Here is a 27,494-nt window from a genome sequence, read left to right on the forward strand (position 1 = left end):
TGTATACACTGTTAAACGGTGGAAAAACAATTTACAGTTCCAGGAAAACTGTTTATCTGTTGTCTTAGCATTCATGACAGTTTCTGTAATCAGGAAGAAGTAATAGAGAATAGAGAGGGGAGCGATGAGTAGCGCTCACACAAGAATGATTGACAGCGCTAATACCCTTCTCCTGGCTCTGATTGGTTGTTTCTAGTTAGCACTGGGAGAAGATGGAGTTCAATTGTTTTCATAGATGATCTGTCTCATGCTAAACTGTCACAACAGGGTGACAGTTTCACCAAATATTAAAAAAATTAATCTCATTTTTGTTGCTGAGCATCTTCTAACATTAAAACATTTTCTAGCCCAACAAAAATATTTAATATTTGCAGCTCTAAATGAGTTAAAATGAAATATTAAATTACACACAAGTGTAATCTGAGTATATACATGTTAAGTTTCACTGCATTTTATTCAAGGACAAATGTGAATGGAGGTGAATACAGATGCACATTTTTCACATTTTTATTTGCAAAAACAAGTGAAAGCCATGTATTTTTAATATGCATTTTAATTCAACAATCCTTTCTTTACACTTTACAATGATTGTTCTTGCATGGGTTGGTCAAAAGCATAAAAACCAAATAACTAATTAACTGAAGTTTGTGATTTTAACCAAACAGTGGAAAAGTTCAAGGGATATAAATGATTTTTCAAGGCACCAATTCTGTATCGATCTTTGTGTTTTACTGGGAATCGAATCACAAAAGAAATCAATGCACACAACAAATCAGCAGCTTATTAGCACATGCATATATATATATCTATACCTATATATATATATATTAAACATGGAGTTAATAAAAGTTTTGGAAGATAAATTCTGCCCCCTTGAGGTAAAATGAATCAATTACATGATGTTCTGTTAACTGTGTTTTAAATGAGCACAACACAAACTGAATCCTAGACAATTTATTAAAATCTTTACATGAAGTTATTACTTTTACATTCTCTGGCTATACTGAAATGATACAGCTGATAAAGCATTGAAATACATATACTGTAATAAATAGCCCCAATCAATTGTCTAACTCATAACACATTCAGAGAATATGTATTGATAATATGATCACTAAGGAGTAGCTCTCTGATTTAATTAAACCCAGAAAAACTAAGTTTGGTCCACATAAGGGTAAAAAAAACTTGGAAAACACAGAGGGGAACAGCAGGCCGCTTGTTTTCCGTTCCCTTAAACAGTTTTCAAGTATATTTTTGAAAATAATAATTTTAAAAAAAGCTAAAATATCAGCCTAAATTTGAAATAAAGGTGCTTCTTTCTCCACCTTTGTTTCTAAACATACATTTAGCTTTCAGAGCAATATTTACAGCCACAACAAAACAAGAATACTACATGGTCAGTCCTCCAAGTGCAAACATACAGAAAACCTCAGTCTTCTGTCTAATCAGAACCAAAGAGAAATGATTATAAAGGCACATAAAGCCAAAGAGTTCTCCTATTTAAGATCACAGCCACTTTAATCTTACCTAAAGTTTCTAAAGAGCAGCACTCCCACCTGCTGTCAAGCTTCGAAACAGCAGGATCAGAGAGTTTTACTAACACTGAGATAATTTGGTCAAAATCCTTTTGGCCACAATGCAAACATAGTTTAACATCCGGTCTGTTTTCATATGATGCCATGCTTGAAATGTGTGTTACAGACACAAGATGTCTGGAAAAAAACATCCTATTTTCTTTGTTATAATGCAACTATTAAACTACCTCATACACTGATTCTATATCAAAAAGTGTCAGTCCTGAATATACAGTAAACATGCGTTAAGACGGTCAGTTTTATTTGAAGAAGCCTGATGGTTTAGATGGCGGAGCCACCAACATACACGCTTGATTCTTGTGTGTGATATGAATCTGAAAAACAAGAGGAGCGCAAAATGTCCGGCGGTTAAAAACGTTACCAAATCAAACATTGTACTGAAGCTAATGCGACGGTTAAAAATGTTTCTAATACAGGGTTTCTGCAAAATCCAGTAAAGCATGTTTAATTTTAGATTATGTTAGTCAGACAACAAAGTCTTAACATATGTACTTTACGGCTTCTTCACAATTTCAAGGGAAAAGAGCAAGTTGTAAATATGCATTTTAAGATTTTATTTCCATAAAAAAACAACAGTTGGTCATTTTTAAGGGGATAATTTTTTATGCTTTTTACTATGGCTGGCTTCAAATTAGTAAAAGCGTAATAATAAGAAAAGTACAGAACATTAAACAAATAAATGCCAAAGTATTCTTCAATATTTAAAGTAAAAAGTAAATGAAAGACATAACGAAGCTACAGATTTGCACATTTAAAACCTAAATAATGGTATTTTTTAGAAAAAATATGGGTTTTTATTAAATAAAATTGAGACAATGAAACTTTTGACTTTTTAATACTTTCTAAAAACTTGCAGAAATCTTTTTATTGCATCCCTAGGAACTGCGCCGGAGTATTACCATCATTACTCTTTAATGAAAAAGAACTATATCGTCACAGAGGAGTAAATTTCCAACAACAAATGTTGTAATGTCATAATTTGTAAGAAAAAGTAGAATTATTTTCAGTTATTAAAGGCAGTTAATGGAAAATTTAAAAAACATTTTTAGGATTTTTTTTTTTAATTAATTAATTAATCAGAATTTTTTAAAATGTTTTCTGAGATTGTAAAGTCAGATATTTGCAAAAATGTTCAACAAAAAATGTTCTTTAAGGTTTAAGTATTTAAACTTTAAAGCACATTTTGTAAATGTACCATTTTAATCATTTGTGGTACAAATAATTTGTGACAGAAATACTAATATTTGACTTTATAACCTCTGTAAACTTTTGAATTGTTTTCATGGAAATATATGACTTTACAACGGCAGAGAAAGTTCTAGTTTTAATATAAATTTATTCCTTTGCTAAAGAAACTTTTTTTCTTGCAGATGTCAGACTTTTTATATGCACGTTTCTTTTTAATTTTTCTAAATTTCTGAGGTTTTTTCGTCGATATTTGCTTCCCCGCTGCCACATGTTTTCTTTTATCTACAACGGCTCAAATGCTACGTTGTACCCAAACTGTCATTTCTCAAAAATAAAAAAATACAGTGGAAGAAAAAAGGAATGAAAAAAAAATTAAAAGTTTAACATCAAAGTAATTAAAGTTAATACATTCTGTTGATATTCTGGACATTTTTAAGGAGTGAAATTGAGATGATAAAATTTAAGAATTTAAATACTTTTTAAAGACCTTGCAGAAACCCTGCTGTACTCCAGCTTTAATGATATTTCCAGGTTTTATTTACCGTGCAGGGGGATTGCATCCATGGCTCTCCATCTATTTGCATCGGCAACGGTTTCTTTGTCCTGAGTATGGAACACAAACAAAATGTCAAGTTGCATGGAGTTTTTTGATTAAGAAACTAAAATATGTTATTGTAAATGTGAATTTGTACACCAAACATTTGCTTTCAGCTGTAATTAACATAAGCAGAAGTGGCTATCTCATTTGGCGAATGAAAACTTGTCTTAGAGACTCGTTCCTACCTGATGGTGATCTGGGAAGTTTTAGCGAGCCTCACAGCGCTTTTAAGACCCGTGTATATCTGTCCCATTTCCATGGCTCCTTCCAGGCCAACCACCTCCAGCCGGCGGTCACTAAGGTCTGAAAAACACCAGCAGGGAAAACAAACAGCTCAATTTGATCAGAAAGACTCAAGGTATGGACTCCAGTTTGGTGTGGTATCTAACACCAACATGGTGGCAGAAGATCCCAGGTAGGTGGTTTGTGTCCCAGTTATATCCACAGGGATGGTAGAACTCAGGTCCAATCTTCTATCAGAACTAGCATTAGTTTCTTCTTCAATTTGGGCTACAGTAACTCTCCTGTTAGATCAAACGAAATACCGAAAACCTGCCTTAAATCCGCGTTAGCATCAGTGAGCCTTGGTTTCTCTCTGTCACCAGTTCACCACTGTTCCTTCTTTAGACAGTTTAACATACACTGTAAAATATTTGAGCCACATTTAGTTGTGTCTAGGGCTGCGCAGTTGGTAACACTGTTGCCTTGCAGCAAGAAGGTCCTGGGTTTGATTCCCGGCCCGGGGTCTTTCTGCATGGAGTTTGCATGCTCTCCCTGTGTATGCGTGGGTTCTCCCCGGGTACTCCGGCTTCCTCCCACAGTCCAAACACATGACTGTCAGGTTAATTGGTCTCTCTAAATTCTCCCTAGGTGTGAGTGTGTGTGTATGGCTGTTTGTCTCTGTGTTGACCTGCGACAGACTGGTGACCTGTCCAGGGTGACCCCGTCTCTCGCCCGGAACGTTAGCTGGAGATCGGCACCAGCACCTCCCAACCCCATTAGGGATGAGGGTGTAAGAAAATGGATGGATAATTGTGTCTACTATCTTCTACTCTTTAAGTCAAATAAATTTAGTGAGTTTTAGATTTTGAACCTAAATGTGAGTTTGTGAAAGATAAACTTACAGCAGTAAGTTGAGTTAACTTTTTATTAATTTTGTCAATTATTGAAAAACCGTGTGGCTCTGTCACCTTCCCTTCTCTCTGCTGTCTATCCTTCGTTAACGCTCCGGCGCAGCACACCTCTTTTGCATAAATTGCAAAATAGCCAATTAAGCTATAAAACATACAAACTTAAAATAAAACACTTATTCGCAATAAAACGATAAACAATAAAATGAAATTAGCTACATGCAATATAATAATGCTACCTAAACCTCAACAAATACACTTATTAAATTACTAATTAAACAAATAAGTTTTAACAATAACTGAATATTTTATACATTAACTTGGCCTCCACAAATATGTTTTGTATAACCCATAGACCTATCCTAACCTATCTAATCACCTTTAAATCATAGAATAGCACAAACTGCCAGTGTTACACCTGCTCACAAAGGGTTTCTAGTAAATTATAACAAAAATAAAATATCCTGAACCCTCACTGTGCTACTCAGTGAGGGATTCTCCATTAAAATGCTTCTCGTGACTGAAAATAATCTGACAGGCTGGGCAGAGGCAGGATATGTATGATTCACAAGCTGCAATTATGAGATGTGGGTTGAAGCTCCATACAGATGACTGTGAGGAATAATATGTATACCCATTCTAGCCACAGAAAATGAACACAATGTCCAAGAGAAAAGAGCATCCCAGTAAATTATGTGTTTATCCATTTGATTATTTTATTTTCACATGCAGCCAATCGAATGCAGGTCTGATTCCGTCACTGTGCGGTTTGTTGCTGTGGACATGAGCTTTTTAACTGATAACAGCTGCAACAGGAAATCTGGATTTGGAATCGCTTAAAAACAATTAGCTAATGGGTTCTGCAGAGCAAAGAGGAACTTCGATATTGCGCAAGTCACATAATGTGCTGAGGTTTTACTTTCATCACTCAGTGGAGGAGAAAATACCTTGGGAAGTCACTTTCAGGATGTCTGGATTGACAATCACTTCCGAATCTTCCTGACTTGCTTGTCCCTTAATATCTGCTTTTTTGGTCTCGCCCCACAGGTTGGAGCCACCGTGCATGCTGGGAATGTTCAGGACAGCAATCCCCTCCAAAGATAGATTACTGAGATCCAGAGGAGTGCCACAGCACTGAGAGAAAGAGAGATAAAACAATTAGCGTGCAGTCTGCGACCCTGTTTGTTGTTTATTTCAAAATTTAAATTCACATCTCCAGGTGTGTTGCTTCGGGTGAGATGCGCTCACCTCTATCGTTAAACTTTCGCTGAGTTTCTTGCAGGAAGCAGAGATGGTTTCTGAAGTGGCGAATTCGAAATACCACAGCTTGTTCTTCATTCTGCAGATTTGAAAAATGTGTCTTTTAGGTTTAACTGGTGCTTCACGTTCAGACAGCGTTTTGTCTTTCAGGAAGAGAAGCCGTGCGGTGACGCAGACACACATCTGTTGGCACCACCTGTGTTGCTCAGAACTGAAGACAACTGTTTCCCAACATTGCCTTGTTTTAATCTTTTAGCAGTTTTCTTGTGAATGTGAGTGGGATACTGCTTTTTCTTACCCTGTGCTGGATAAATAAGGGAATAAAATGAGCGCAGTCCAATAAAGCACACCTACCTGCTGTTAAATTTCTGAGGATGCTTCTCCCTCATTGTATGAAATCTGTGTGCAATGGAGGCATCCTGCCAATGCAACAGAAAACAGCAATGAGCAATGCAGAATATCTATTTAAAAATGAGACATATTAATCAGCATTTACATGTAAACACGTGAGATTATGGCAAAGGGACTATCTATCTCTAGTCCCATTGGCAGGCAGGTTGATGTGTATTCACACTACGGCACATAAAAAACTCTTTATAAAGGAGAAAAGGGGGTAATAAGACAGTTGTTTTCAAGTCTTTCATGGTTCAATAATTTTGACTTTAAGTTCATAAATAAGTTGAATAGATTAGCACAGCAGCGCTACAAAATAAGAGTTGTATATAGTTAAGCTGCGCTAATTTTTCTAGTCAAAAACTTAGCCTGTGCCACTTTTATTGTTTTTCAACTATCATACATTTTTTTGTTGATTGTTTGAAGTTTGGTTCAGTAATTTTGACTTTAAGTTGGCAGAACTAAAAAATAAGAGTTGTGTACAGTTAAGCTACGCTAAGCTTAGGAGGCTAATATATATTAACATTTACATTTCAAAATGTGAGATTATAGCCAGGTGACTAATTTTTATCTATATTCCCATGAGCAGGATTATTTTTATTATTTTATTATTTATTATTATTTATTATGTTTAATAAAGAAAAGCAGTCTCAGACTAATGCACAAAAAACTCTTCAGAAAGGAAAAAAATGGGGTAATTAAACAGTTATTTAGAATTTGTAGCCTATAATGGTTCAATAATTTTGACTTTAAGCTGGACAGAGTTAGCATAATGGCACTAAAAAATAAGAGCTGTAAACAGTTTAGCTAAACTAAGCTAAACAGGCTAATCGTTTCACTAGAAAAATTAGCCTCTGCCCTTTTGTTGTTTTTCAACTGCCATTAATATATATATTTTTTGATTGTTTCAAGTTTGGTTAAGTAATTTTGACTTTAAAGTTGACAAGTAAGTTGAACAGAGTTAGCATAACAAAATAATAGTTGCGTACAGTAAAGCTACGCTAAGCTAAACAGGCTAATTGTGTCACTAGAAAAATTAGCCTCTGCCCTTTTGTTGCTCTTCAACTGCCATTAATAATTTTTTGTTTATTTTTTCAAATAAGTTTGACTTTAAGATGATACATAAGTTGAATACAGTAAGCATAACGACACTAAAAAAAAAAAGTTGTATACACTTAAGCTATGTTAAGCTAAACAGGCTAATTGACTAGAAAAATTAGTCTCTTCTCTTTTGTTGTTCCATAGCCGCCACTAATATATAATTTTGATTGTTTCAAGTTTATTTAGATTTCAAAAATGGGACATTTTATATTAATTAATATTTAAATGTAAATACAGGAGACCATAGCCAAGTGTCTAATTTCCATCTCTTTTCCCATTGGCAGGTTAAGATGATAAGTTGAACATAGTTAACATAATGACACTAAAAAAAGAGTTTCATACAGTAAACTACGCTAAGCTAAACAGGCTAACTGATTAGAAGAATTATCCTGTACCCTAAGACACAAACAAATCTACTGCATAGTTTTTGCATGCTAAACAGATTCATGTGTTTTGTTTTGTAAATGAATAATTTGGGGTAAATAAATAATTTTGTTACTCAAAAATTCAGTGCTCAATGCTATTTTAGCATCCCATCCTAGCACCTAAACAAATCTAGACAATTTACTCACAACTCCAATGGAGAAGTAATTGTTGATGATTTCATATGGCACTGGATCCCCCTTCTCCTGAACCTCGTCCGGTATAACTTGCACACTCCAGCGGTCCATCTGAACCAGGGAGCTGTTCTCAATGTCTCTAAGAATACGACCCAGATCTTCGCCGTCGTACCCTGCCAAAACAGAGGAAGAGGTAGACACCGATCGCTACATAACGAGAACAAACATTACATCTTTTTGTGAAGTACAAACTCGTTCTCACCTCCACCCCAACGTAGACATCGTGCAAGGTCATTTCCTGTGCCCAGAGGAAGCACTGCAACAGGAGGCCGCATCAGCAGATTGGCTTTATCTGGTTGCAAGAATTTAACAAGAAAAGCAGAATATAGAAAGTGCATGAAGACAGTCTTTACGCGTGCTTCTTTTTTTGCAAAGATTGACTCACCTATCGCATCTAAAATCCATCCGACTGTGCCGTCTCCACCACAAACCAGGATTCTGTAATCCTGCAGGTTTCTGAAGAAACTCAATCTGAAATCCAGATGATAATGTGAATTATCAGAGGCCGGCAGAGAAGAAAAGAATTGTACTAAAGTAGGAGGAGCAATACTTCAACATATTTAGTTGTTGAAGTAAAAGTAAAAGGTTGAGAAATTACTCAAGTAAGAGTAAAAAAGTATTTGGCAAAAAGGGTATAGAAATACTGATTAACTAATTACATCATCAGATGGATCAAAAGATGAAGTTATGTGGAAATGACCAAAATGACAATAATTCACAAAAATAACTAAATCCAGTCAAAGAGAAATTTCTCCAAATAATTTTCTGTTAATACAAAACTTATGAAACTTTGACAAGAACTGCAGGTGTGTCTTTATTATTGGTTAAAACATGTTTTTCATTCAGTGAAGTTACTCAAATTGGGTAAAGTATCCAGACATTTTACGTAAGAGTAGCAAACACCTCATAATAAAATTACTCAAGTAAAACGTACAGCATACTAAAACATTTTTCCAAAAGGTTGCTAACGTAAAAGTTGCTATTTACTACCGAACTCTGTGAACGACAACATCAGGGCCTGACAGCAGACACCACCGCAGGCTGGAGTAACTCACCCTGCTCCAGGGCCGCCACTGGAAAGGTTGTAAACCTGCCTCGGATTCAGTAAATACTGAAATTTACTCAGGACTCTGAAATATATGGAAACAAGTTCAACAACGTGCTCATTCGGAAATCTACTTCATTAAACACAAACTCTCTCCAAGTGTTTTTGAAATAAGACAAAACTAATTCGCAAATAAATTTTTAGCAAGATGTAAGAGCTTGTTTTAAGTCAATAATTCATTAATATTGATTAAAAAATGACTAGATTCACCAGCAGATTATTTCACACATTTTATAAGTGAAATAATCTGCCAGTGAAACTCGTACTCGTTCATTAATATTAAGGAATTATTGACTTAAAACAAGCTCCTACATCTTGCTAAAAACTTACTTGAAAGTTCGTCTTATTTCAAGTTCACTGTGATATTTGCATTAGAAACTAGATCAAATAATATTTTGTGCTTTTGCAGTGCATACATTTGTGGTGCTCACCTCTCTCCCTGCTTGCCACCACTTTTAGGATTCACGAACACCAGAAGAGGATGAGTGTTTGGCACAGGGCTGATCTGTGTGATAAACATTTGATAAAGTTACTACACTGTGATAAACATTTGATAAAGTTACTACACTGACTGTTATTTGCCTAGCAACAGTGCTAGAACTTGTACTTATCAATCAATCAAGTTTATTTGTGTAGCACATTCCAGCGACAATGGAGTTCAAAGTGTTTCTCACCAGAAAAAAAAAAAATAAAGTAATTGAAAAAACTAAATTCATACAACAATTGAGAAGCGAGTTACATTTTGCTGAGTGTGGTCATCAAAATCATCAATACACATCAAATATATTGATAAATGTTGCATTTATTATGGTTTCAAAGCAACTCTAAACAGGAACTCTCATTTTGTCACCTTGTGACTTCAATATGTTTTAAAGTTAATTAACATGATTTATCAACAGGAAGTACAGCACAAATGTAAATAATAAATAAAATAATAATTTTTTTACAAAATCAGAGTCTGAATTGCACTGGTGATGTGGCACCTTTAGTCTGATACTGGAAAATAAAATCCACTGCTACCAATTGGTAGAGGAGAACAGTGTATCCCAAAATATTACTCAGATAGAACTACTTCAAGATATTTTTACTCAAGTAAAATTAAAATATAGCCATCCCAGAAATTACTCAAAAGTAAAAATTTATTTGGTAAAAAACAAATCTACTCAAGTACTGCGTAACTGATCAAATTATGAATTATTTGATATTTGAAAAATACATAATCTGACGAACCAAAATATAGTTAAGTGGAAATTTTGGAAGTTTAAGGACCAACATGAGAATAATTCATAAAAATAACTAAATTAGGCAAAATAATTTTTTTCCAAATCAGTTTTTTTTTTCAATAAAAAAACTTATCAAACTTTAACCAAAACTGCAGGTGTGTGTCTGTGCCTGGTGAAGTTTTGGTTAAAACATTCTTGTTTTTCATTCAGTTGGTAGAAAATCCAGAAATTTTACTCAAGTAAAAGTACAAATACTTCAAAATATAACCACTCAGCTACTAGTAAAAAGTACATCATAGTAAAAATACTACATTTTTTAAAAACGTTACTTAAGTAAATGAATACCCAACTCTGCAAATTGTCTACACCCGCACATAATTTAATTTCAGTGTAAATGCAGCTAAACCTCTAAATATCCCATTCCTCACAGCGAATTCATGCAGCAGAGGATTTTCATCATTTCAGAAAAATCACCTGGAGCACTTGTCCGTCAGGAGTAATGTTGAAGTCGCCGTCATCCGTCGACGCTGAGCAGCCATTTTTCACATTGTTTGGTCTCTCCTTTAGTGAGAAAATGTGTAAATAAACTTTTATAACACTTCAGTTATCAACATCCACAGTATTAAAAAGCAACACAGGCCGTATTTACTGACGTAATGTTCTGCGTTGGAGTGATAGGTGCATTTTGCACTGTACATGTGCTGAAGATGTGCCTGAGGAGAGCTGTGTACCTTTATAACAGGATATATGGCCCATGGAGGCAGGATGTGGTCTCTGAGCGTCCCACAGGTACACTCTGTTGGCTCCAGGGCTGCACATTCATCGTGACGCTGGGAAAAACAAACAGGCGTTACGCCAAACCTCACTATGGTCGTGACTGACACAATGCAGCTTCAGCTTTTGAATTATTTCTCTCTGCATTTGTGGAGTCGCTGGACGTTCACGCTGTGAAAACACAGAAATCCAAAATCTCACTCTTCAGATATTCTTTACTAAAATATAAACACAAAATAAACTGGTTTTATTGCATATGTCTTTCCCAAACTGGTGAGTTTTAATCATTCTTCTTTTGTAGGTGTGAGTCAGGTAATCTGTATTTATGTTAAAAGAGTTTCTCTTTTTATCCGATTAGTCATTTCCTCTGTGATTTAGTTTCAAATGGTAAAAATTAATTTTTAAACAGGGATCTGTTATGCAAAATTAACATTATGCATGTTTTTGTACTTCCATTTGAGTCTCTGCTGCTTCTAAAAATGGCTTTAAAAAAAAACACCCAGATGTTTTTTGGTAACAAATTAATGTTTGTCTGTGCCTGGAAAATGAGCCGTTTCATAAACGTCCTGAATGTAAGGTCACAAATCAGCAGGGACAGCCCCTCACCTAGCAACCATAGCCCAGCCCGTTGCCTAGCAACCCAAGCTGAATTCCAGGATGTTTGGTGAGCTGGTTTTACCGCTGTACGCACTGTACAATGGCTGCTGGAAAAGACAAACATTTTGTTGTTGACTTTTGCTGCATTCATGTTGGTTGTGCAGGAGGCTCTACTATTGCTTTTCAATAATGTAAAGTTGCATATTTCACTCATGTGCGAGTGTAAAAGTTCAGTTGGGAGGCGCGGCTAGTAGCAGACTATTAGGATTTAAAGTGACAGGAGGCCCTAAAACAGTTCATTTACCAAAATCTTAAGAAAAACTTTGTGCAAAAAATGTAATGAACATGTTTTGTTATCCTAACCTGTTCAAGGAAACATAATAGGTCACCTTTAATCAGTGTTAGTCTTTACACAGCGTTGTTGTACCAGGAAGCCCTCCTCCATGTAATATGAGTTTTATTTGTTAACTGAAACACTTGAATAACTGCAAATTTTGCAAGTGGAGGAAGAATAATTTAGATTTCCAACATTGTAAAAATTGAGCCCCAAAGGGAGAAATATGAGTCCTTACCATCGTGTGGCACCAAACGCAGTGTTTCCCTGTTAAACCTTGGAGGCTCTTGATCTTCTTTTGGCATCGGTCACATTTTCTAGAGTCACAGTTCCCACTCACCCAGTCATGCACTGGAACCTGTAAGGTGGGAAGCAGACAGATCCAGTTTGGACTTTGTTTTACTGTGTAGATTTATGTGGAGAACCCGGCGTACCCCTGTTTCTTTCTTTGACTTCACGTACGTCCTGGCGCACGGAGCTGGGTTCTTGTTAGCGCAACGCCCGTGAACTGTGTATTTGCAGCCTGAAAAACGTGACACAAAATCCAACCTTCAGTCAGCATGTGTCATATTAAGAAGAATAGTAATATTCTCAAATCTGACATGATGATTTCTGATAAGTGCCACTGGATTGTCGCCCCCCTGTGGAGAGGTGCGGTACTCACAGGTGCAGCAGAGCCCCTGTTTCCTCAAACCCAGCAGCATGCTTTGACACACGTTGCAGTAAACGGGCTTGTTGAAGTTTTTCATCCTCCAAAGGTGCTGCCCGTCTTTTTGGGTCATCTGATCAGAGATGGAAGAACATCAGAGGTTATGAAAGCAAAAAAATTAAAGATAGCAAGTTATTTATTATGATCCCAATTTAGGATCAAAACAATTCTTTCAGTTTAATCTGGATTAGGGCGGAGCAATAAAAATAAAATCTCAGATTTTTTTCATACCATATCGGATTTTTATTCTTGTTGTGTTTGTCAATCATCCATGAGATCTTCAGTGAGGATTTATATTTAATTATGAGAACAGAATCATAATATTGGCAGAAAGAAGATAAAATTTTAACAGAAAAACATCTTCAATTTAAAAAATGTAGAAAAAACGTAGTTTTTTTAATTTACAAAAACCTTCCATCGTTATCAGGATCTAACGTGAGCAGCTCAGTTTGTGTAGATCTTTCTTTAAAATGGTGATAATTTTAATGTCCTGCTACTATAATAATATAACAAACTTTACAAGATGCTCTCAATAACCATCATTTTAATTTGGGGCAATTTTTCGCTCAGAAGTTATCATAAAATTACTTTATTCTCCTAATATTACAACTTTATTTTTGTAATATTATGACTTCATATTAGATTTTTTAATAAATTAAAAATCTTGACTTGGTCCAAATATTCTGTTGTAACCAAAAATGTGATTAATCGATAAAATTGATTTATCCCCCAACCCTAATCTGAAACTTTAGATTACAATTGGAATTCCAATTAGATTACAATTGGAATTGGATCCGTTTTTCAAGCCTTAATATGTAATTTTTCTGTAATTTGTTGCTGCATAAATAAAATAAATGAATTGTCTTTCATAAATCTACTTATTTTTCACGTTATTAACTTATTTTGCTTTATTAAAACTATTCCCCCAATACAATACTGCACATCATTCAGATTAAATACTAACTGGAATCTTTTTGTTTGCAAAATTACACAACTGGATCCAATATTTCCAAAAAGCAACCAGTGCCTTTTTACTTCCTATTTTATTCACCAATTATTGAATATGCAACAAATATAAAAAGCAAAAAAAAGGGTATCGAGCTACAAAATAATTAACCGGACAAGAAAATGAATAACAGCAATAAAAAATAAACAAACAAACAAGGAGGTAAACATAAAAATTGGTAGATTCTAAACAAAAACCAAACGCAGAACATAATCAATTGGTGTCACAACAAAAACAATTAAATAGTTTAACATATGTGGATTATGGTTCTTTGCTTTTGTGCAGATTATCTGCTGAAGTGCTTCTTTTTTTTTAATGACATAATACATCCGTCAATCATCCACAGCAGGAGCCCGACACTGGACAGCTCACAGCGACTGTGAGGGGGCTGAATTTAAGCACCCCAGGCTTCAAATGTCCACAGCTAGAAATAGCCAGAGGGGAAGTCCCTCACATTGTCTTAGAGACCAAACCGATGGGCAGAGTCGAGCTTGTGGTTTTACAATGATGCAGCGAGCAAACACGCAGAAATCGGATCCGTTGCTGGGCGAAGAGAAGCATTCAAACGTTCTCATCTTCCTGACTTTGTTAATGTTTCCTATAGTTAAATGCAGCTGTAAAAGTTTGTAATAATGGAGCAGAGTAAGTGGAAAAACACCGCGGCGTTATGATGGGGCAGAGGGGGATGACATTACCACACCCTGCAACTCTGAGTCGGCACAAAGGCCCTTAGAGAGAGACAGGGAGGAAGAGGAAGAGGAGGGAAAGGACAGACGAGCCGCACTGCAAGGCAACGGCTCCAGAAAAACAAAAATCAAACATGTCTGAGCTGAAAACCACACAAACACAAGACGCAATTAAAACCACCTTCAGACCCAGCAAGACGAGGAGGGGAACGTTGTTCATGCCTCCTTCCACCCACTCGTCCAGAGACACCGTGCCGCTGCTGTCGGCGTCTATCGCCGTCATCATGTCCTTCAGCACCTGATGAGACGAGAGTCAGTCGCTACTCTGCTGTGAGAAACGCTTTATTACAACGCTTACAGGCTTCGTCTGGATGTTTTCTCACACTTAGAGGATTCATCTGACACATTTTAATATTTTAACCAAAAATAAATACAAATTGCAGTTTTCAGGTGATGATTTTATTTGTTAAAGTGACAACAAATACCCAAACAAACCTGATCTCTCATTAAATTATGAGTTAAATGTGATGAATTAAATTCCTTTGGTGTAAATGGTGCAAAAATATAAAATCTTACCAAATATTTTGTTCTAGTTTCTAATGCAAAACCAACTTACAAATAACTTTCCATTCCTTAATATGGATGGAAAAGTACTAGTTCCATTGGCAGATTATTTCACTTATAAAATAGAAAAAATGCTTTGCTACAAATTAAATAATCTGCCAATGGGACTAATAATTTTTCATCAATATTAAGGAATTATTGACTTAAAACAAACTCCTTCATCTTACTAGTTATTTGTAAGTTAGTTTTGTCTTATTTCAAGTGTCCTAAAATATTTGCGCTAAAACCTCAACTAAAGTTACTTGGTAAGATTTGGTGTTTTTACAGTGCATTAAATGAAAAAAACAAACAAACAATATCTTCAAATCATCAATATCTATCAAATCATAAATTAAATGTGATTAACTAAATTCCTTTAGTCTACACTGCAAAAATACAAACTCTTGCCAAGTAATTTCAGTCTACATGTAAGTGCAAATATATTAGTATATTTAAAATAAGACAAAACATTCTTACAAGTAACTTTTCAGAAATATATAAGAGCTTGTTTTAAATCAATAATTTCTTAACATTGATTAAAAAAAATGTAGTTCTACTGACAGATTATTTCACTTACAAGACATTTTCCCCCAAGTTATAACTGAAATAATCTTCCAGTATAACTAGTATTTTTTCATCAATGTTAAGAAATTATTGTATTAAAACAAGCTGCTGAAAAGTTACTTTTAAGTTATATTTGTTTTATTTCAAGTGAGTTATTAGCAGACATTTTACTTTTACTCTTACTTGGTAAGATTTTGTATTTTTGCAGTGTAATCTCACTAATTGCCACCAGATTCAATTAGAACCTGACTGACAACATGAAGCAGGCCAAAAGATGTAAGGATTAATTTATACCCATCACTTTGGAAACGTTTCAAAACCATTTCTTAGCCTTTGAGATTCCAATGAGCCGCACAAAACAAAATCTGTATCTAAATGGCTCGAGATGAAGGTTTTGGTTTGACCTAGTCAAAGTTCGGAGATGCTGTAACCTCAAAGAGGTCAAAAAGTTTCCAATATGGCTGAATTAAAACAACTCGACAAAACGTCTCACACTAACACAAAAAACTCAGTTATCACAAAAACGCCCAAAGTCATTCACACCCTGGCAGATTTAGGTTGGAGGTTAAATTTATATGTAAAGGAACTTATGGAGCGGCCCAGTTAAAGTTCTGACTCGAATCTTATAGTACAGTGGTGTCCAAAGTGTGGTCCGGGGACCATTTGTGGTCCTTGGACTGATTTTTTTGAGGCCCCCAACTACAGTTAAAAAAATTCTACAAATTTGATGTTTGATGCAGATGGAGAGTTTTTATTTGTAATCACAGTAAAATTGTTGTCAACATAGTTTTCTTACCATGGAAAATGTTAAGCACAACACAAAGTATTTGTCTTTTTGCTTTAACAAAAGACAGAACGGGACTTCCGGGAAGATGGCGGAGGGAGAGGTCGCATAGTTGGGTAGCTCTCCGAGGTCGGTTAAAAAACCCACAATAAGAATATTACTCGATAGGTAAAACTAAGGTATGAGTGGGACGAGCATGAAAAGAAGTCGGAAAAACAATAAAAAGCAAGACGAAAGCGAAGAGTTGCCTGCAACGGGAAAAAGACCCACACGCGAAGCTAACGAACACGAGGAAGACAAAGAGGAGAAAATGGAGGAAAGTGATAGCACGGTGACGCTGCAAAACGGGTTCGCCACCATCAGAACTGATATCAAAAACTTGAAACAAGAGCTGTGTCGGGAGCTAGCTGAGTTCAAGGATGAACTGAAGAAAGAGATGAAGGAAGAAATGGTGAGATTCCGACAAGAAATAGACCGCAGGTGGTCTGAGAATGACCGGGAGATCCAGGCACAGCGAACGGACCTCAGCGAGGCGCAGGCACGGATAGAGGAGGTGGAAGAGTGGAAGACGGATGCTAACGAGGTGCTAATGAAGATGGTGGAACAAACACAAAGAATGCAGGAAAAATTAACCGACCTCGAAGGGAGATCGAGGAGAAACAACATGCGAATCTTCGGCCTGCCAGAAGAGGTAGAGGGGAAATCTACTGCCACATTTTTGGAGCAACTATTCAAAAAGGAACTCGAACTACCGGAGGGGACTAATCTCCAGATTCAACGAGCTCACCGAACACCCGCATCCAAGCCGAATGCAAACGCAGCACCGAGGTCAGTCGTGGTTAATTTTCTGCAGTATGAGACCAAAGAAATGATATTGAAGAAAGCCTGGCAGACAAAGATTCAGGTAAAGGATAAGCGTATCTATTTTGATCACGACTACCCGACTGAGATTGTACAGAAGAGAAAGGCATATAGCGGCATTAAAAAAATATTGAAGGAGAAAGGAATACGTTTCCAGACACCACTCGCCAAAATGCGGATACACTGGGAGAATGGAGCGAAGACATACGAAAATGCTAAGTCAGCAGCGCAGGACATGAAGGAAAGGGGATACAACGTAGCTGAGCCGGGAGGAGGCGACGCGGCAACGGAGGAAAGGAGACGAGGAGCGGCAGGATGGCAGAGAACGAAGGGGACAGACCGGGACCGAGAGGCGGCTCATCGAGTGAGAGAAAAGCTACACAACTTCCAATGGAAACCCTAGAATGTTTCGCTCACAGAAGAAGTCGGTCAAGAAGAAATGAGGTATGGTCACAAAAGAGAATAAAGACTGGGTCAAAGTGCAAGACTTCTTAATTTCACAGAATTCATTACGAACCGACGGAGAGGGGATATAAACTTTTAAGTTGGACATGTCTAGATGGAGTAGTACCCCACGGGATGGGAGTAGTACAGGATCTAGGGAGGGGCCCTCAGCAAAGGTGAGGATTTCCCCTCCACCCACCAACGGGGACTGGGGAAGAGGGATACCCCAAGTACGGGAAGTCAGTTTGATTTTAGGTTTTTGTCTGGTTAGTATTAGTTCATGTTGGTTAAGGTGTGAGTTGCTGGGGAGCTTTTCAACAGGGGTCGAGAAATTATTTCCATGACTGATATCAAGATAATGTCGCTAAATGTGAACGGGTTGAATGTACGGAGTAAAACAGAAAAGGTGATGACTAAATTGAAAAAGGAAAACGCACAAATTATATACTTACAAGAAACACATTTATCCAAATCGGAGCATGAAAAACTTAAAAAATATGGTTGCTGGAATATATATTACAGTTCATATGCAGAAGGACGTAGAAGGGGAGTAGCTATATTAATTTCGAAAAATATACAATTCGACAGCAAAAAGCAAGTAAAAGACAAAGAAGGAAGATACATAATATTAAAAGGAAAGATTGAAAATGAATTAATAACTATGATAAATATATATGCACCCCCGGGGAGTAACAAAGAATTCTTTAAAAGTCTATTTAATTTAATAGCTGTGGAAACAGAAGGGATTCTAATTTGCGGAGGAGATTTAAATGTAGTTTTGAATCATCACTTGGACACAACGAGCCACAAAAAAAATAAAATTCACTTAACAAAATTTATAAACGTATCCCTAGAGGAGATGGGAATGATAGATGTATGGAGAAAAATGCACCCATCAGGGAGAGATTTTACACATTACTCGGCTGTCTATGGGGTACACTCCAGAATAGATTATTTTTTAGTCAAGGAAGATGATAATCACAGGGTGAAGGAGTGCAAGATAGGAGCGGCAGATGTGTCGGATCACAATCCGGTTTATGTAAAGATGTGCCTAGGTAGTAGGAAAAGAAATACTGTATGGAGATTAAATGTGGGAATATTAAACAACGAACAACAAAAAGAAAAGATTAAAGCAGAGATAAAACAATATATTGAGGAAAATAATAATGGAACAGTAGACCCAACAATAGTGTGGGATGCCATGAAGGCAGTTATTAGAGGAAAGTTAATAGCTATAACGGCGCATGAAAAAAGAACCAAATTACAAAAATACAGGTCAAACAATGAGAGACTTAGAGAACTAGAAAAGAAATATCAGATAACAAAAGACCCAAAGATATACCAAGAAATCAAGATGGCCAGGGCCGAAATAAATGATATACTATTGGGAGAAATAGAAAAAAAGAATATATACCTGAAACAGAACTATTATGAGGCAGGGTCAAGGGCAACTAAACTGCTAGCAAAACGTATTCGAAAACAGCAAACAATTAATACAATAAACAAAATCAGGAATCCCAACACAGGAGAATTAACTAATAATCCAGAAGAAATAGAAGGCATTTTCCGAGGATATTATGAGAAGTTATACACACAACCTGCAGGTGCTCAAGAGGGGGAAATGAAAACCTTTTTAAACACATTAGATTTACCAACAATTGGCAGAATACAAAATGAGTCACTGACAGCAACAATTACAATAGAAGAGGTAAAGGAGGCGATAAACTCACTTAAAAACAATAAATCACCAGGCAGTGATGGATACCCGGCAGAGTGGTATAAGATTTTTAAAGAAGAATTAGTCTCAATACTTACAGCATCCTTCAATTGGACACTTAATAATAACAAAATACCTCCTTCATGGAGAGAAGCTATAATTACGGTCATACCTAAACAAGGGAAAGACAATGAACAATGTAGTAGTTATAGACCAATCTCACTATTGAATGTGGACTATAAGATTTATACATCCATTATCTCTGCTAGATTAAATAAATGGGTAACAGAATTGATAGAGGAGGATCAAACAGGATTTATGAAAGGACGACAAACTCACGATAATATTAGAAGAGTATTGCATATAGTGGATCAAGCGCAACAGGAAAAACAAAGCACCATATTAGTAAGTGTCGATGCAGAAAAAGCATTCGATTTGGTGAATTGGACGTTTCTATATAGGGTGCTAGAACGATTTGGATTCAACAATAAATCAATATTGAGTATAAAAGCATTATACCATCAACCTATAGCGAGAATAAAAATAAATGGAAGTCTGACAGAAAAATTTAACATACAAAGATCAACCAGACAAGGATGCTGCCTATCACCTACCTTATTTGCACTCTTTGTGGAACCTTTGGCACAGGCAGTTCGTCAAGATGAAAGAATCAAAGGCGTTACAGTAAATGGTGAAGAACACAAAATAGGACTTTTTGCAGATGATATAATAACCTTCCTTGAACAGCCAAATAGATCGTTGCCAGTTTTGATGGACTTGTTTGGAAAGTATGAATATCTTTCAGGATACAAAATTAATGTAAGCAAAACACAGACACTAACACTCAACTATAACCCATCAAAAGAAATACAGGAAGCATTTCCCATTAAATGGAACACGAAAGAAATAAAATATCTAGGAGTCAATATTACTAAAGAAATATCTACATTGTTTAAAGCGAATTATAGTAAAATAACCCAAGAAATACAAAAAGATATAGATAGATGGAATACTTTACCATTGGATTTGAACTCGAGAGTCGAAATTATCAAAATGAATGTGCAAGCGAAACTTCTATATCTGTTCCAGGCATTACCGATAGAGGTGAGTCAAACTCAATTTGATATCTGGGACAAGATATTATCAAGATTCATCTGGGGGGGCAAAAAACCAAGAGTTAAATATAAAACGTTACAGCTACCGAAAGACGAAGGGGGTTTGGGCCTACCAAGACTGAGAGAGTACTTCTGGGCAGCACAGCTCAGGCATGTGGTGTGTTGGTGCTCGCCGGACTATTCAGCAAGGTGGAAAGACATGGAGAAAGAGTTTGGAGGATGTCCAATTCAGAGTGTTATTGGAGATGAAGATAGATATGAGAAGATCAAGAATTATAAAGATCCGATCACTAATTTTACATTGGAAACATGGTTCAAAACATTGAAAAAACACAAAATACAGAAAGAAATGAAAGTGCTTAGGTGGATAGCATACGACACGGATTTTAAACCATTAAAATATGATAAAGGATTCAAGCAATGGATAGGGAAAGGGATTACGGGATGGTATACCCTCCAGGAAAATAATGAGCTGTTGAGCTTTCAACAAATGAAGGACAAGTATAATCTAGATAAACATGAGTTCTACAGGTATTTGCAAATGAGAGACTACTATAGGACAGACATCAAACGGGACACTAAGATGGAAAGGAATAGTGTGATTGGAGTGGTACTTAACTCTATTAATGGAACTAAAATGAAAACCATCTCTACACTATATCAAAAACTAATGAATAGGCATTCTACAAAGTATATTAAAGAGAAATGGGAATCAGAGTTTAATATGACAATTACGGATAAAGACTGGATAGATATGTGGAAAACACAACAGACATCTACTAATTCGCGGATATGGAGGGAGTTTGCATGGAAGAACCTTATACGTTTTTTCATCACGCCTAAAATTAAGAATAAATATAGTGATACAAGCGCAGAGTGTTGGAGAAAATGCGGAATGATGAATGCTGATCACTCGCACATATTTTGGAACTGTCCAAAAATTGTTGCATTCTGGAAAAATGTTTATGTATCTGTGAAGAGGATACTGGGGTATGATATCCCTATGAGTAGCATGGTATTCTATCTATGTAATTTTAATAACACCAAGATTAGGGTAAAAGATAGATACCTGATTAAGATTCTGTTAATAGCGGGTAAGAAAGCGATCACGAGGAAGTGGGGGAAAGAGGACCCCCCATGCCAAGAACATTGGACTGAAATTGTGGAAGAAATTTATATTATGGAAAAACTGACACACAGATTGAGACTGCAACAAGCACAAATGGAAAAAAAATGGACAAAATGGACTATATTCAGGACATCAGAGAGCGACAAAAGAGGATAAAGGCCTATGAAAATGAGAGACAATAAGGTAATAATGAGTACAAGCCCCCGAGCAACAGTTTTGGTTTCTTTTTATTTTGGGTAGAGGTGGATGTGTTGTGTTCAAGTTCACTGTATATGTAAATAAATGTAAAAATTTCAATAAAAAGTTAAATGTAAAAAAAAAAAAACAAAAGACAGAACCACGTTTATTCAGAGACTTTTACTGATAAGTCGACCTTGATGCACTCAAATCAGCTTTTATTTTTTATTAAATTTAGGTAAAAATACCAAGTGTTTTGAAAGAAAGTGACCCAAATCCTGTTCTTATTGTTGAAAATAAATTTGTTTAAAACAAACTAAAAACGAGATGCCTTTAATTTAGTATAGCAAAAGTGCAAAAGAAGTAAATACAAACCAGTTTGCTTTATTCATTTGATTTTAGGGAAATTGTTTCAACAATTTTGGTCCTTTTAACAAGACGTTTGGGCATTCCTGTTATAGATAATTAATAAAGGAAATTAAAGATTCTCAAATGTGAATCCTAAAAAAAATGAGTGGAAACGAGAACAAAACTGATCAGCAACAGGAGGACGAGTTCAACTACTGCAATGCCAATAATTACATGATATTTCTAAGAAAATGAAAATAAGAGATGCAATTATTTTTCTAAATTGACGCTTCTTTTGCCTTGTTGTGTTATTTTTGAGTTTAAATTCCTATCAGAAACAAGCATCCTGGTTAAATAAAACAAATTTTAAATCTAAATCTGCCAGGAGAATAAATAATTCTGGGCTTGACAGCAGGTAAGTTTAAGGGGTAATTACTTTTTCACATGAGGTCAGGTTGGTTGAGATAGATTAGTTACTTTAATAAAACTCATTTTTGTATCAATTCAGGTTAGCATTTAAGTTAAAGAACCAAAATCTGAATGGGGGAGGACAATTTTCCACATTTCTCTCCTAAAATGACTTTTTAAGTAGGGCATTTTATATTTTTTATAAATTAGGTAATGTGTCGACCGTTCTGAATTAGTTTATTGCTGAACGTGCGTGACTGGGGCGTTTTCATGTTAAACCAGGGGATTCTGGGACTTACCGGTTCGAGTTCGGACACGTCCCAATCGAGATATTCTGCTGCATGCATCATTTGAGCAATAATTCGATCTACTTCCTGTAAAAAAAAAGACAGAGGGAAAGGTCGTTCAAAACTGTTAGGATTACATTATATTTCTTAGAGCTAAAATGATTAATCGTGACTAATCAATTACTGAAATAATCAACAACTAATGCAATAATCAATTAATCTTTAATCAGAAACTCAAAAAAAATCTACTTTGCTAAAAGAACAACACAATTAGAGAAGTTATAAAGTCAAAACTGTAATATATATATATATATATATATATTCTACACAGAACTCCTTTAGTTGCCTAGTTTTGCTATCCAGTTATTAATTTATTAGCCAAAGATAATCAACAGATTATCTGTGTTGATGTTACACCAAGAGAAATGGCTGAAATTTAGTTTTATTTGTTTTATTCTGATGATTTTAGGAGGATTTTTTCTATTAATCAAACGTACACTGCAAAAACACAAAATCTTACCAAGTAATTTTGGTCTAGTTTCTAATGCAAGTATCTTAGTAAACTTGAAATAAGTTAAATTAACTTAAAAGTAACTTTTAAGAAAGATAGAGGCTTTTTTTTAAGTAAATAAATCTTTAATATTGATGAAATAGAACTAGTTTCATCGGCACATAAATTAACTTGTAACATGTGAAAAATGTCTTGTAATAAGTTAAATAATCTGCCAATAAAATTAGTATTTTTTCCATCAATATTTAGGATTTATCTATTTAAAGCAACTCCCTTATATCTTGCTAAAAATGTTACTTCTAAGTTAGTTTTGTCTTAATTCAAGTATACTAAGATATTTGCACTAGAAATTAGACTAAAAATACTTGGTTAGATTTTGTGTTTTTGCAGTTAAATGCTATGTTATTGCATTTTAGACAATAAAATGCTTTTTTTTCCTTATTTGAAAAAAGGAATTGAACTATTTGTTTATGTGCATCTATTATTGTATCTGAAGTTGCGCAAAAAAAGGAACAAATGTTTAAATGAAAAATCAGCAGAATGGCCCCGTTTTAAAACCGATTAATTGATTAATCATCAGAATAATGGATCACTAAAATAATCCTAATGGTTTTATGACTGTAAATAATTTATGCAGCAACTTACAGAGCTGTCAAGGACTCCGTTGCCATCTCTGTCATAAAGCCTGAAAGCAACTGAAGAGAGACAGGAAATAAAAGTGGAAGTACCAGCCGGCCGGTTCTGATTAGAGCAGAAACTAGTAACTTACACTCCAGTTTGTCCCTGGGTTGGCCGTCTTCCAGCAGAGAGAAGTAACACGACACATCCTTGAGGAACACCTCCTCTACAGGGGAGATGGGAGGAAGGAGAGAGGGGCTATAAATGCTCTGGTTACCATATCTGCACAAACAGTCCAGTGATGAATGACTCTGTGCCAAATAGGCCATAACGTAAATTGATAAGAGCCTGCTGTAAAGTGCAGGCAATGAGCTGCTTGAATGCACAGTGTAAAAATAATCTCACTGGTGTCGTCTTCCTGGGTGGGTTCAGAGTTTTGGAAGGAGCGGAAAAGCCGCTGGCAGAGATCCGGAGGGAAGTCCACTTCTAAGTAGGTCTTTAGAAACTGCCGAAAGCCTTCCTCGTTGATGCACTGGGGCGAAGGAAGCGAGAGAGAGGTGCGTTTTGAGTTTTAGTGGTTCACAGACATGCAAAGTAAAAACGCTCAGCTGTCTTCATGTGTTTGGGCTGATAACTTCCCCTTTTTTCAAACTCGACTGTTGTGAAAAATAAAGGAGGAAGATTGTCACAAATTACTGCAATTTCTTGCTAATGTATCAGAATAAGAGCCCAGAAATGCGGTTTGCGGTTTACGTTAAGAGGCTTTCAGAAGCCTCAGGCGCTACAATGCACACAAAACTATTCACATCCTTCAACTCTTCCACATTTTCCACAAGTATTTTGTTGGGATCCAACAAGCGGCAGCGCATAATTGTTGAGTAGAACCAAAAAAATATATTATTTTTAAAAAAACAAAAATCTGAAAAGTGCATATGTGCTCGCTTTTTTGGGGGTTTTTTTCCACCATGGTTAAAGTTTTCAACTCTAGACTTTGACTGAATCATTATGACAAGTGAATATACTTAAAGTATTCCCACAGCATCATGCTACCACCACTGCATTTCACTGTGTGGATGGTATGTTCAAGGGCTAAAATGTTCTGTCCTTGCTTGCCATAATGCATTGCTTTTTCTTAGCATGTCCCATAAAAATAAACTGAACATAAAATCTGGAAATGGTCGGGGGATGTGAATACTTCTGCATATAAAAATGTCTCATAAGAACTGAAGAGGCTGCAATGTTTTTATGTTACGATGACATGAAAAAAATAAAAAATAAAAGTAGCTGCTGATTCCAGATTTGAGTCCATCTGCTTGAAATGACAGATGGGCTGGAATCACATGAGTTGATGCTGCAGGGCAAACGAGCCGAATTCCCCTGATGATGGTGAACCACAAATCCATTTCACGTTAATATTTTTTCCCTTTTCCCAGCTGGTGCCCTGCAGGGATGCCCCAGTAATACTTAAAGCTCCATCAAGGCACAAAAAGCAAAGGAAAGAGAAGAAAAAAGAAAGGAGCACTCTCTCCATGTCTAATAAATCTTTTCATTATTCTGTTTTCCTTACAGATGGAGTGGGTAACTTTTATTTAAAAAGTGTTTTTTAAATATTTGCTAAGATTGTCACTATGTTGTAACCGTATGAGACAGATAGCTACTGCTGCTGTCTGAAGAAATACAACGCTACCAGTCAAGAATAATCAATCGGAGACAGGAGGAGGGTCTTAGCGCTGTCAATCAACCTTGTGAACACACTACTAAATGTGCTAATTGCAGAGAAACAACCTATCGTTCCAGGAAAACCGTTTATCCGCCGTCATCATGAATGCTAATGCTATGTAGCCTTAGCATTCATGTGAGCCTTTGTTATAGCCTATGTGGAGGGATGGCAAAGGTGCACACAAGCATGATTGACAGCGCTAAGAAAATGTTACCTACTGCAGCTTTAACACATACAGTACTTACTGATTACTGTTATTGTAAAACCCACATTTTAATTAATTTCCTTATAAAGCTGAATGTAATTCCACAGGAGTGACTCCTTTCGCAGATTAATTGGCAGCGAAAACCATTAATGTACGTTATTTATAGATCTTTTTTGTCGCTTGTGCTTGCACAGCATGAGAAAAACCGTGCTCAGTGTTTAACGGGGCCTTGCTGCGTGGGCAAATCTAAGGAGGCAATTTACATTTTGCAGCGCCGCTCGGCTGCAACAGCTTAACGACATGATCGATAGGTTGGAATCCTAATTAAGCAGCTCGGGATTATTAATAACTGACAAGATACATGAATCATAGCGCCGTTTCACACCAAACAGCTGCGATCATTTTGTTCCTCTTGCAGCATCAGCATGAGTGAGTCCAGTGCGAGCGCGGCGGGACGCGCCGTCCCCTCGCTGCCTCCTCACCTCTCCATGTCGGTGCTGGGCCAGCCGGCCGTCTTTATCAAATTCCCTCAGCACGTCTTTCACCTTCAAGCTGCAGTCTGCAAGCAGGAACACAGAGGTCACACCAGGGCTGCAGCTAGCTGCACATGTGCACTTCTGTAATTACTCGTGCAAGCTCCATCCCTCTGCGGCCGTTTATTTAAATAATACATCAAGAAGCATTCAAAGTAGAATGCAAGTTTATATTTTAGCTGCATTTTTTTTTTAAAAAGTGTTAAACTACTGCTGCCTCTAGATATGAGCAACCATGAGCGAGGGTAAATGAGTGTGTGTGGGTGGAAGTGTGTGCGGGGAGGGGATGTTGAGCGCTGCAGAAGACGCCTGCATGCCTGTCTGTCTGTACTCACATTCAATATACTGCTGAAGCTGGATAAAGTCGACAGGGTTCAGTTCCTTCACCTCTGGGTTTGTGGGGGTGGACATGATGCCTGCTTCTGCACTAACTGCCTGCCTGTGTACACACAGGCGAGAGAAACAGTGAGATGTAGACGGAGAGAAAAAAGAAGGTGGGTGAACGGCAGACTGCTTCTTTGTAAAACATAAAAGCATGGCTGCAAGCAAGAGATAGCATCTTCCTCATCTCGCAATGCAGAAACATCCAGAGCCTGACACAGAACTCGCATCCAAACTTTGCAGGGATTAACAGAAGTTTACGCAAACAGAAATATGTTTTATGATGCGTAATTATTGCATTGTTAATACGGTAAAATTGTAAAAACAAAAACATTTTCACGTTTTGTCAGATAGCAACTGCAAAATTAGTGCAGCTTTTCTGACAAGTAGAAATAAAACAGAGGAGAATAAATGGTTCTGAAAAGCTCTTACAAATAAAAATTAGGAAAATAGCTGAAACAATTAGTCAGATTAATCATGATGAATTGATTATTGAAATTATCATCAACTAATCTAAATGATCTAATACTTAACTAGAGTACAGACTCAAAAGTGCAATTATTGAGAGAACAACAGTAAGTAAGCCAAAAATATTTTACCAATAAAAATCTGGACAAAAAGGTTATAAAATTGAAACGATTAATCAGATGAATTGATTATTGAAATGATGGTCAATCAATCTAGCAACTGATTAATCGTTAACCCAAAAGTGCAATTATTGAAAGAACAACAAATTTAGAGCAGCAATGAAGTCAAAACTGTACAAATAC

At 36.3% G+C, this 27,494-nt stretch overlaps 1 protein-coding gene across 1 annotated transcript in view; it reads right to left on the reverse strand.

Annotated features, from left to right (window-relative positions):
- Nucleotides 1-535: 535 nt before the first annotated feature.
- LOC102221199 (diacylglycerol kinase alpha-like) overlaps nt 536-27,494 on the reverse strand; it is a 39,892-nt gene continuing 12,933 nt past the window's right edge. The window contains exons 2-24 of the mRNA XM_023331174.1: nt 26,679-26,782; nt 26,293-26,369; nt 24,291-24,417; nt 24,037-24,111; nt 23,913-23,962; nt 22,769-22,843; nt 14,501-14,617; nt 12,583-12,700; nt 12,353-12,441; nt 12,157-12,276; nt 10,945-11,043; nt 10,688-10,774; nt 9,422-9,495; nt 8,941-9,015; nt 8,271-8,356; nt 8,088-8,177; nt 7,838-7,998; nt 6,126-6,190; nt 5,760-5,850; nt 5,459-5,645; nt 3,567-3,684; nt 3,326-3,386; nt 536-1,909 (exon numbers count right to left, since the gene is read on the reverse strand). Of these exons, the coding sequence (XP_023186942.1) occupies nt 1,835-1,909; nt 3,326-3,386; nt 3,567-3,684; nt 5,459-5,645; nt 5,760-5,850; nt 6,126-6,190; nt 7,838-7,998; nt 8,088-8,177; nt 8,271-8,356; nt 8,941-9,015; nt 9,422-9,495; nt 10,688-10,774; nt 10,945-11,043; nt 12,157-12,276; nt 12,353-12,441; nt 12,583-12,700; nt 14,501-14,617; nt 22,769-22,843; nt 23,913-23,962; nt 24,037-24,111; nt 24,291-24,417; nt 26,293-26,369; nt 26,679-26,754 (2,193 nt within the window). The 5' untranslated portion in view covers nt 26,755-26,782 and the 3' untranslated portion in view covers nt 536-1,834. The remainder of the gene's footprint in view (nt 1,910-3,325; nt 3,387-3,566; nt 3,685-5,458; nt 5,646-5,759; nt 5,851-6,125; nt 6,191-7,837; nt 7,999-8,087; nt 8,178-8,270; nt 8,357-8,940; nt 9,016-9,421; nt 9,496-10,687; nt 10,775-10,944; nt 11,044-12,156; nt 12,277-12,352; nt 12,442-12,582; nt 12,701-14,500; nt 14,618-22,768; nt 22,844-23,912; nt 23,963-24,036; nt 24,112-24,290; nt 24,418-26,292; nt 26,370-26,678; nt 26,783-27,494) is intronic.

This window comes from Xiphophorus maculatus, chromosome 1 (genome assembly GCF_002775205.1).
Source record: "Xiphophorus maculatus strain JP 163 A chromosome 1, X_maculatus-5.0-male, whole genome shotgun sequence".
Lineage (NCBI taxonomy): Eukaryota > Metazoa > Chordata > Actinopteri > Cyprinodontiformes > Poeciliidae > Xiphophorus > Xiphophorus maculatus.